Here is a 12,166-nt window from a genome sequence, read left to right as displayed (position 1 = left end):
ATTTCTCTGCTGAAACCAAGGTCTCGAAGAAGGGAAAGAACCAGATGCGGATCTGAGGAATGGTTTACCGGACCTGTATCTCCTAACATCCCGGAAGCGAGGTCTAGACGATGAGGATTTCACAGGGGGCCTAACCCTATCTTCCGGTAAACGCTGTGTTTTGGTATCCCCAAAATCCTTCACCAATCTATCTAAATCTTCCCCAAACAATAAACCCCCTTTAAAAGGGAGTTTCACAAGCCGAAGCTTGGATGCAGCATCTGCCACCCAATGACGGAGCCATAAAGACCTGCGAGACACCACCGAAAGAGACATCTGCTTCGCAGAAGCCCGAATAATATCATATAAGGAGTCTGCTAAATAAGCCAAACCTGACTCCAAATCAGCCAGTTCCGAAGGGACCGCACCCCCGGACTCCATTAAATTATCCGCCATCCCTTGCGACCACTGCAGACACGCTCGCGCCGCATAAGAGCTGCAGATTGCGGCCTGTAAGGAAACCGCAGCCACTTCAAAGGACATTTTCAGTGAAGACTCAATCTTTCTATCCTGTGCATCCTTTAGCGTAACTCCCCCTTCCACCGGTAAGGTAGTCTTCTTAGTTACCGCTGCCACCAATGCGTCCACCCTGGGCAACCTAAACTTCTCGAGTTCGGTCGGGTCAACCGGATACAAGAGCCGCATGGCCTTTGCAACTCTTAGACTGGATTCCGGCGTAACCCATTGCGCCGAGAACAGTTCTTGCATGGCTTCATGCACCGGAAAGGACTTAGGCGGCCTATGCGTTCCTGCCATCAGGGGGTTACCTGACACTTTAGTATCTTCCTGAGAGATATTCAAACTCTGCAAGGCCTTTGAAATTAAGGAAGAAAGTTATTCTCTATGAAACAGACGGAGAGCGGAAGGGTCATCCACTTCCCTACCCGGGGGATCCTCTGCTTCCCAATCTAAGACCTCACCTTCCTCCAAAGACTCAGGAAGAGAAAAAGGGGACATTGGCAAATTATCCTCCGCGTCCGCGGTCGCGAGTCTGCGTTTCTTTGCTACCTGCGACACCATCGCACCCGCAGTGGGTCTGGCATTATCACCACTCAACCCAGCAGAGGTAGAGGGCACAGGAATGGACGGACCGGCCACAGGCACCGGCTGGGCAGGCTGCGAGCCCTGTAACATAAATGCCCGGTGCAACAGCATCACAAATTCAGGAGAAAATGAGCCCAACTGAAGGGACGCTAAACCGCCCTTCCGTGCCGGGGAGCGGGACCGCGCCCTCTTCCAGCGCTCCTGACTCCACCCACCGCCGCCGAACTCCCCTCAACCGTGGAAGAGCCCTGCAGCAACCCCGAGTCGACCTCGAGCGGCGGGGACATCGATCGAGCCTACCCTTACACGGGAAATTGGCCACATCACATGCCTGCAGAAAAGCATCGTCTGCCGGTGTGTTCAATACACCCGGCAGAGCAAAAGCCCGACAGTGTTCTGCGCTTCCCACAGCACGAACACCGCTGACCAGCCTCCGTAGCCATACCTCGTTCCAGCACCCAAACAAAAACTTTTTTTTTTTTTTTTTCACACGCGGAGTAATGCCGCCGAACGCCGACTCCGCCCACCAACTACCCCGGCACCTGGGAACGCGGACAAAGAACCACTACAAACGAGTAAGTAAACTTACTCACCCAAATTTTCGTCCGCTCTACCAGAAGCCAGGTCACAGTTGGTAAGTGTACTGGAAGCGATTCAAACACGGCACGGCTCAGCACAAGCAGGAAGACGGCCCCTTTTTTTTTTTTTTTATACTGGAATGAAGAAAGAAAGAAAGCACTCCTGCAGCGACTCAAGAAACCCCTCAATCAATCGAGGGGAGGGTGGGAGAAGGGACCTGGGAGGGCCCAGGTGTACCTCCCAAAGCCGGCACCGCTCAGCCAGGCACCCCTGACCTACTGAAGAGAGCTAGTCTCAACAGAGGAATCCAAAAGAACACCAATCTATCCGGCAGCAGCCAGAATCCAGGAGCTAGAGAGTTAGCTCAACCCCTGCTGGGAGATAGAGCAAAACTGAATCAACAGGAGGAACACCAGGCTTTAAGGCCAACTGTTAATCAGTTCTCTATCTCCACCTGCTGGTCGATGTGAGCTATACCCACTAGTCTCTGGATTCATCTGCTGCTTTGCTATGGAAGAGAAGATATGTGGAGAGGAGAGGCGCCAGCTGCTTGCCTACTGGATGTGCCTCTTGCGACGAGAGGCACATCCTTTAGGCCAGGGGTCCCCAAAGTCCCTCCTTGAGGGCCGAATCCAGTTGGGTTTTCAGGATTTCCCCAATGAATATGCATTGAAAGCAGTGCATGCACATAGATCTCAAGCATATTCATTGTGGAAATCCTGAAAACCTGACTGGATTCGGCCCTCAAGGAGGGACTTTGGGGACCCCTGCTTTAGGCAGTCAACTGGCACCTCTACTCGTCCCCAGCATCTCATGGCACACCTGAAATCTCAGGAGGCAAACTAGTGTGCCCCGGCATACAGTTTGTGATACACTGCACTAAATATTAATCAGGTACTCTTATTTTCCCTATCCATCCCGGCAGGCTCACAATCTAGAGCAGGGGTGTCAAACCCAAATCACATAAGGGGCCAAAATCTAAAATACAGGCTAAGTCGTGGGCCAGATTTTTTATTAAGATACTTGCCCCCTCCTTTGCTGACGCACAGTGTGGGCCCCAGCGCCGGTGGCGGCTCCGATGCTCACAGTATTTCTGTGAGCACTGGATCAATTGCCAGAGACGGCACCAAAACCCACGCTGCGCACCAGCAAAGAAGGGGGGTAAGTCTTAGTAGAAGTATAGGGATGCAACCTCTCCAACCCCACACTGGCTACAAAATAAATAAATAAAAGACTTTTCCTTTCTTTTAGGTCCTAGTTCATGCTTGCTGTCTAACACCAGCTCTGGCAGGATACATATTTCAAATCTGACATATTGTAATCACAAAATAGAAAATAAAATTATTTTTTCTACCTTTTGTTGTCTGGTCGTTTTGCTTTTGGTCCTAGTTTCTCTTTCTGATTTTGTCTATCTTCTAATTTTCTTTCCAGTGTCTGCTGTACTTTTTTTTCTCTTCTCTCTTGCTCCAGTCCCTGTCTCCAACATATTGATTTTTTTCCTTTCAACTTTTCTCCTTTTTTCTTTTCTGCCTCTGTCCACTCAAATCTTGCCCTCTTTCTCATTCTTTTCCTTTTTAAATTTTCAGCTACCTATCAATTTTCCATCTTCTCTTATTCTGCAGCTCTCCCATTTCCCATCTCACTCCTTTCCCAGCCTCCTATTTCCTTCTATCTCTCCTCCTCTCTCCTCTTGGTCCAACATTTTGCTCTGTCTCTTTTCTGTTGTTCTTCTTCTCTCCCCCCTTGATACTGAGCAATGAGATGGAAGAAAACAAACAAAAAAAAAGAGATGCTGCATCTCTCTCTCCCTTCCACCTCCAGGCCTAACATTTTTCCATCCCCTTCCATCTCCAGATTCAACTTTTCTCCCTTTCTCTTCCCAACTGCCCCCATCCCATCTCTCCCCCTGTCTGTCTGCGTCCCACCCTCCCCCCCAGGTCCACCATTTCTCCCTTTCTCTTCCCAACGATTCTCCCTCTTTCTCCACACTACCCCAGGTCCAACCTGCCTCCCTTCATCTCGCTCTCTTCACAGCCTGTCGTGCCTTTCCCTCCGACGCTGGTCCAATGTAGCTGCCGGGCCGGGGAATTTGCCAGCCTCAGCGATTCTAGAGTGCTGTGCGTGGCTCCTCCTCCTGCTTTTTGCCTGCCACGGTTTGTCTCCAATGACGCGCAACTTCCTGTTTCCATCCAGGTGGACGGAGGGCGAGCCACGAACAGCACTGCCGAGGCAGGCGGACTTTCCAGCTTGGCAGCGTCAGACCGGCGCAGAGGGGAGGACATGCTGGGCTCAAAGGAGAAGATCGGGAACATTGCCGAGGGCCACATAAAAAGGCCAGGCGGGCCGAATTCAGTCCGCGGGCCTTGTGTTTCACACATGTCATCTAGAGAATGATGTGGGGAAAATTTGTTCACATCCCCATGAAATTGGTCCCCATCCCTGCCCCATCCCCATCCCATAAAACATCTGATCCTCTCCGCACAAGCCTCAAATAGTTATGACTTTATATTGAACTTATTTTATTAAAGTATAAAAATAAACAATTTTCTGAACAAGTGTCATTTTATAAGTCACAAATAATACAGAGCAAGGAACAAAACCCCTATCTCCCCTCTCCACACTCTCACAAATATCCTTCTCCACTATTGAGAAAACTGAAGTCAAATTAGTACAGAATGACACAAAGGGGAGTGCAACTAGGGCAACTGCTCCCTGGTCAGAAAGCCCTAAGCCAGCTGGAAGCTAAAGAAGCACGGCCTGGGCTTTTTGGTCCTGTTATGTCTAACACCAGCTCTAGCAAGATATGTACTTTAAATCTGATATATTCTAATCACAAAATAGAAAATAAAATTATTTTTTCCTACCTTTTGTTGTCTGTCATTTTATTCTTCACATCACATTGGTCTCAGGTTCTGGTTTCTGTTTCCTTCTGTCTACTCTTAACTCACTTGCCAGGTCTCCTGATCATTTGACATGTCTTCTTTCTCCATGCTCACCATTCATCTTCCATCTCTGTGCATGTTCAGCATCTCACTTCTGTCTCCTATACTCCCCTTTCTGATATTTCCCCTGTGCTCATCTCCCTGCCTTCATCATCAACACTATTCTGTGTCCCTATCCCCTCCGTGTCCAGTGTCAATCCTTTGTGTTCCTAAGCACCCCCCAAAGTCCAACATTTCTCTTCTGCGCTCCTCTTCTCCCTCACATCTAGCCATCTTGTGTGTCCATATACCATCCTATGTCTGGCATTGCCCCACTGACTGTGCCAATATACCACCCCCATGCAGTGTTCCCCTTTGTGTCCCTGTCCCTATGCTCCCATTCATGCCCACCATCTCCCCTCTTTTCTTATATCTCCCTGTGTCCAGCTTCTCCCCTCTTACTCCCTTACACCAAAGTGTCTCTCACCCTCTCTTTCCTCCCTCCCTCCACCCCTCCATTGTGTTAATATTTCACTCCCTTCATCCCCTAGGTTCAGCATTTCTTTCCCTTCCCTCTCCTCCTCCCTGCAGGTCTAGCACCTCTCTCCGTTCCCTCAGCACTTCTCCCATGAATTAAACACCTAGCTTATCTTTCCCTCCAGCCTCTCTCAACACTACCCAAGAATCCAGAACCTCTCTTCCTTCTCTCAAGCTACAGCTCTGACCCACAAATCCAATATCAATCCCTTCCCTCCAGTTCCCAGCTTTAGGCCTAGCACCTCTCTTCCTTTCAGCTCCAGTTACTCTCTACATAAGTCTAGTACCTCTCTCCCTTCCCTTCCCCTCCAGCCTCAACTTAACCCCCCCCCAAAAAAAAAAAAAAAAATAGGTCCAACACCTCTCTTCCCCCAGTCCACATCCAGCACGATCCTTCAGCTCCAGCTCTGGAGCCAGCCAGCCTGCCAGCACCCCTCCCCCCTCAAGTACAGCAATAGCAGCAGGCAACATCACCCCCCCCCCACCGGTCAGCACCTCCTCCCCAGCTCCCCTCGCACCTACTACCCGAACAAGCCAGATGTGCCATGCCAAAAAATCTTCAGAGGCCTGTTCCAAGGCCTTCCTTTAGCCGACGAACCCTTCCTTGATGTAACTTCCAGTTTCACAAAACCATAAGTTATATCAAAGAGGGGCTCGTTGGCTAAAGGAAGGCCTCGAACAGGCCTCTGAAGATTTTTCAACATTGGTGTGCCTGATTCCTTCAGTTAAAACTATCGCCATGCTGAAAAATCTTCAGAGGCCTACTCCAAGGCCTTCGCTTAGCCGATGCGCCCATCCTTGATGTAACATCCAGTTTTGCAAAACCGGAGGTTACATCAAGGATAGGCTCGTTGGCTGAACGAAGGTCTTGGAGCAAGCCTCTGAAGATTTTTCAGGGTGGAGCAGCTGACTCATTTGGGTAAGGAAGGCGCAAGGGGAGCTGGGGAGTAGATGCTGAGCCTTCGGGAGAGGGGGGTGTTGCCGCGCTGATCTTGATACTATTTTTTTGGATTGTTTACTGCTCCTACGGGGTAGTAGAAGGCCTTGTTCCCGTTCCTGCCATAAACAGCCATATTTTTCCCATTCCCGCGGACTAACCACTATTTGATGCGAGAACCTTTCACCATGTCATTCTAACTTTGTTACCTAGGGCAAAGTAGTGTTAAGTGATTTGCCTAGTCACAAGGAGCAGGCTGGGATTGAACTCGCAACCTCAAGGTGCTGAGGCAACAGCTCTAACTACTAAGCAACCTCCTCCATGCAATATGTTAATATTGCTCACCTGGGTAATCCTGCTTCAGGTTGGGGAAATTCATGTTGGCATAGAGAACAGGTGAGATGGTTGATAGTTCTCCCAATTCCTCATCTTTCTCCCAGCGTTGTAGACTCCGTTGATTATAAGAGAGTCCTTCTCCCTCCCCTTCTGTTGGTGTAGTAGGTGTTGATGGTGTGGTCCAGGGACTGTCCATCTCACAATGCTCAGGGCTAAAGAACCCACTTCGGTCCCTGATGGGAAGTGGATAAAAGAGGAGGGGAATAAAAATTGAAATCTGTTCCTTTAACAAGGGAAAATGAGATGGAAAACCACCATTCTGATTAGAAACAGCATCTAGGATAGATTTGTAACATGGAAAACATGTCAGGCCCAGGCAGAGCTACTGCACTCCTAGAAAACAAGTTCCACCTATCACAAAAAAATCACAAGGATGTCTCAATAATCTTCACAAAATACCACCCCATTATCAGAGTGAGCAGCCTCTCATCCCTTCTCCCCTATTTCCACAGTCTTTAGTACACGTAGGGCAAAACATAATAAATAAAATCTTTTCTGTCATAGTAGTCTGACCATAAACATTTTCCTTTCTTACACAACGCTGATAGTGCCTAGGCTCATACTTACCTGCTTTCCACAAAGTGTGGCTGACCAACCCCTTGACAAGGCTCAACAGAAATGGCAGAGGGAAGAGATCTCAGAGGAACAGCACCTATGAAAGACAAACCCCAAACTAGCATTTGTACTGAGATGGCACGACAAGTAGTCTTTTCAATCCCCAAACCCTATATCACTAACTCACATCACATCCTATACTGCACAAATGAAGAAACTGAACACATTGCACACACTGCTGTCGCTTCTTCAGGTAATCCACCTGCTATGGAACTTCATCTAATTTATACTGCTCAGTCAACATGCCATCCTGTCAAATTAGGCACCATTTCACCCATCCAATACAAAACTAGTTACAATTATTTTACCCCAAATCAGCCACATTACCTAAAATGTACTAATACAGCCATCATTATCTGAGCTACATCAATTCAGTTGCCATGCTGACTCACTTAATACCAATCCAGTCATTATTCCACTTCAAAGCATCATCATTTATTTTTTTGTCATCAATTGTTTTTAATTGATACAATATAGTTATAGTTTTTCCTTTGGGTGGCTTTGGGAAGGAGCAATGAATTGTTTTTGATAAAGGTCTATTTATGGCTGTCTGTCCTTTGGGTAGTTTTGAGAAGGGGCTGTCCTATTTTATTATTGTATTTCCTTTCCTAATTATTCTTTTGATTTTTAACATTGAAAGCCGCTTATATTCCTTTTTAAGTGAGAAAGCGGTAAAGAAAGTCAATAAACTTGCAACTTGTCACCTCACCAATATCACCTGCTAAACTAATTCCATCAATGTCAGTCCAGCTTCCACACATCTGAGCACATTCAAACAAATCACTACATCAAATTACCATTGCAAAACTAGTCCCACTACCACTCAGATAGTACCTTCTAGATAAATGGACACTTACCACGGGAATCACCTTTATCCATATCAGAGCTAATGTCCTCACGTGGTATGAGAGTAGCTTTCTCCTCCACACTGGAGACTGTGTTGGCAGCAGTAGGTACCTTGGTTTCTAACGAACTTGCTGCAGTTAAAAATAGGAGGAAAATAATCTTTACCAACTAATCTCTCTTTTTATCAAGCCATGCTGCTGAGCTGCCCATTCTGTTCCTATGGGTGGCTCAGCATTTAGCTTGCGCTGCTTGACAGCATGGCTTGATAAAAGGGGGTGGGATAAATGTTCATTTTAAAAATAATTTTTATTGAAAATTTTTGAAATACATAAGAAAAACTGTATTCAGCAAAGAAAATGACAAAACATGAAAAAGATGAACAAATGAACAATAATAAATCTAGGCCCCCCCCCTTTAATGAAGCTGCAATAGGCATTTTTATTATTGCCAGTCATGGCAGTATTAGCTCCAATGCTCATAGAATTCCTAGCATGGCTCCGTAAAAGCAGGGGTTAAAGAGAGAGAGAGCAAAAAAATCATAAGCATATTTACAGATTTTAAAGATGTTGTTGATGAATTAACACTGGATAAGAATAAATTTAGTTTTTTCCACTCATGATTATGCCTAACGGACATCTGCATTCCTAGATACTTTCATATTTCTTATAAATAAAAACTTTTTACTATTTTACTAGTTTTGCGTCGCACACTCTAAGTGGAGAAGGATACCTTACAGACGACTGTTTTATACTTTTTATTGCGGTTTACTTTATACCTTAGCAACCATGGACCTCTGAGGAAGGAATGTTTTCCGAAAGACGGACCGTGTCAGGTCCCCTGGTTTGTTATAAGGTGGTATTTTCAACTGCATGGAATATTTGGTATAATAAACATTGCCTGCATCTGGTACATAGGAGTCTGACAGAAGAGGGTGCCTTAACTGGGGACCCCCCAAACTGAGTGCTAACCCCATTCTGATTGCACTCTAAGAAAATCTGAACAGAAATGCAACTTATCTGTATTTGTAAAGGCAGACAATCTGCGAATCAGCAAGTATAGGGCGGGTTCCCGAAATAAAATGTGGATTTACAAGGAAGAAGATTAGCAGAGGTAAGAACCTAATCTTTCGTTCTTGTACAATCCCACTTTATTACAGGACCAGTGGAAAGTAACAGAGCAATCCCGAAAATTCAGGGTGGGACTGATGAGCCTGCTGCCAACACAGAGGCATCAAAAGCAGCAACCTGCTTGGATGCCATATTGATCCTGTAAAACTTGGTGAATGTATGCAAAGAGGATCAGGTAGCGGCCTGCAAATCTCATCCAGAGAAACAGCCAACAACTCTGCCCAAGGAGGAAAATACCTCTGGTTGAAGGAGCCTGGACCCCGAGGGGGAGCCTCTTTCTGGCCGCCACATAAGCCGCGGAAATGGCCATGAGAATCTACCTGGAAATGGTAACCGTAAGAAGCTGGCTTCCCTCTGCGGGCAAGACACGCCAAGACAAACAGGTGGTCAGAGAGGTGAAACTTGTTGGTGACCTCCAGATACTGCAATAAACTTCTGCGCACATCCAAGGACCGCAACACTCTGTCCTGCTCCCGCAAACCAGAGGAAGCAAAAGCAGGATTCACAAAAGCGGAAACCACTTTCAGAAGAAAGAAAAACACTATGCAGCATCACCATGATTCACAAAAGCGGAAACCACTTTCAGAAGAAAGAAAAACACTATGCAGCATCACCATGGAATCCAGAATACACAGGAAAGGATCCCTGCAGGAGAGGGCCTGCAGCTCCGAAACCCTGAAGGCTAAGGTAACAGTCACCAGGAAGACCGTCTTTGAGCGTGAGATCCATCAGTGACGCCTGCTTAAGAGGCTCATATGGAGGGCAAGCAAGAGAGAAAAGAAACAGATTAAGGTTCCAGATTGGACAGGGAAGGCGCAGGAGAGGCCTTAGCCACAACACTCCCTACAGAAAATGAACCACATCTGGATGGACTTCCAATGAGCCCCTCAGGGAAAGAAGGCCCATACACAAAAGCCCAGCAATCTGTACTAGACCTTTCTTCAGGCCATCTTGCAGAAACTCCAGGACCTGAGGAATCAATGGAAGAGAAGGGTCAACCTGCCTAGTAACACCTCCAAACCTTCGCACAGGCCACCACTGTGGACTTCGGCTTGCTGTGAAGCAACTGCTGAAGAATAGCCCCGGCAGGAATAAGCAGATGGCTTCAAGATCTCAGCACCTGGAAGGCAGGCGGTGGGAGCCCTGGGCACATGGATCAAAAGCCCTGAGTGGATCAAGGTGGACCTGAGTCATCAGGTTCGTCCGCTAGTTAGGTGGAGTGCAGGCTGAGCGGTTCTGTGGAGGCATGACTGGGATCGGAACCAGACTGCGTTCCTCCACCAAGCATTTCTGCGACATGTCCACGGGTGGTGGAGGTCTCCAGCTGTGGTGGTCAGGTCGGTGAGGCAGTCAGAAGACTTGAAATCCAGATTTCCAGTCGACTGAGGAAAAGAATCTCCCTGTAAGCTATGTTCAGCTCTGCTTGCAGTTCTCTCTTAGCACAGTGAGAAAAAAAGTTGCAGTTTACTGTCATCACATGTTTCTGTGAAAATAAGCTAACAGCTTGAATTAGAGATTTTGGGGGGGTCTTTAAAAAGGGGGTTTAGGTGGTTTCCCTGCATGTCCTATACCCCTCTACCCCTAAAATCTTAAAATCTCTGTTTTGGAGGGTTCTGTGGTTTTCCCAGGCTATTTTTAGTCAAAACAGGGCCTCAGTGGCCATTTTGGATTTTTCCTGATTTGATTTTAGTTATTTTTCACTCTTGCCAGCTTCGTTTTTGAAAGAAAACCCTCATCAACTCATCCAAGACTACATTGAGATTCCATGATGGTGGAGGCATTCGTAGAGGAGACCTAAGGTTAGTGAAGCCTCTCATGAAACAAGAAACTAAAGGTGGGCCAATGAGGTGCTATGAATATGACATGCGCTTTGTCTCTGGGAACCTTCTGAAACACTCTGGAAATTAGAGGAAATGGTAGGAAGGCATAAAGCAGATTGTTCTCCCAGTGAATGGAGAAAGCATCTCTTGCTATGGCTTGAGGAACTGGACGGAATGAACAAAATTGACTGCATTGGGCATTGTCTTGAGAAGCAAAGAGATCCACTTGAGGGGTTCCCCATTATTGGACTATTTGTTGTAGGATGGCAGGATTGAGAGTCTAATCATGAGGATCGAGTTTCTTGCTGAGGGAATCTGCAAGGATATTGTGTTCTCCTGGAATATAAATCGTTGTTCACTTCTCATTTCTTTATGTTTATGTCTCCTCGCAGCTCGACCAGGTGGGAGGCGAAGGCTGGGCACCTCTCGCTCTTTCTCTCTGGGAAATTATCTTTTGGGTAATTCTTCTCTCTGGTATACACTCTACTTCTGCTAAGTTAGTCTCCTGGAATGTGGGAGGGATTACTTCTCTTATAAAATGCACAAAAATTCTACAATCCTTACAGCGCCATGGGGCCGATATACCATGTCTCCAGGAGACCAGACTTTCTGATGCGGAGCATCTGAAGTTCCAGCGCTATTGGTTAAGGAAGGTTTACTTCTCTTCAGGAGGATGCCATGGAGGAGTGGCAGTATTGGTTCACAAGTCCCTACAATGTGAAGTGGTTACTCTGAATAAGGATTCCCATGGCAGATTTCTGTTGTTTCACCTTAATTTACAGGGGAGAGACCTCACGCTACTAGTGGTATATGGCCCAGCACACAGAGATAAAAGCTTTTATAAGCATTTATTAGGCCTTTGTAATCTATATCAATTGGCAAACCTAACAGATCTGGAAGATATAAATCTGGTTATGGATCCCGATGTGGACTAGTCCACTGGTCTGCTATCTGGGGAGAGGGCCTTCACAATGACTTAAGACAGTCATCTCAGCCTTGAATTTAATAGATACTTGGAGATCTTTACATCCAAGGGAATGGGACTGCATGCACCTCTCCAGGGCTCATGGTACTTATTCCCGCTTGGATTACATTTTTGTTCATCAAAGTTTATTTTCTTTAATCTCCTTGGCAGAGGAAGGCCCTGGGGAGGTGTCGGATCACTGCATGGTCTGGGTGGAAGTGGATGCGCCGGTTTTTTATCACCAAAAGGGGGGATAGCGTTTTCCCGCATACTTGTATAGAAATTCACAATTTTCCACCTATTTACATTACATTACTTTGATGTCTTTTATCCCGCCAATA

The 12,166-nt window shown here is 46.7% G+C and overlaps 1 protein-coding gene across 1 annotated transcript in view; it reads right to left on the bottom strand.

The window, feature by feature from the left end:
- Positions 1 to 12,166, bottom strand: part of LOC117357250 (histone-lysine N-methyltransferase 2D-like) — a 468,534-nt gene that overhangs the window by 274,835 nt on the left and 181,533 nt on the right. Inside the window, 3 exon segments of the mRNA XM_033937621.1 lie at positions 6,403 to 6,626; positions 7,021 to 7,105; positions 7,926 to 8,045. Of these exon segments, the coding sequence (XP_033793512.1) occupies positions 6,403 to 6,626; positions 7,021 to 7,105; positions 7,926 to 8,045 (429 nt within the window).

This window comes from Geotrypetes seraphini, chromosome 3 (genome assembly GCF_902459505.1).
Source record: "Geotrypetes seraphini chromosome 3, aGeoSer1.1, whole genome shotgun sequence".
Taxonomy (NCBI): Eukaryota; Metazoa; Chordata; class Amphibia; order Gymnophiona; family Dermophiidae; genus Geotrypetes; species Geotrypetes seraphini.
The sequence above is the reverse complement of the archived record's forward strand: the minus strand, read 5'-3'. Positions and strand labels throughout refer to the sequence as shown.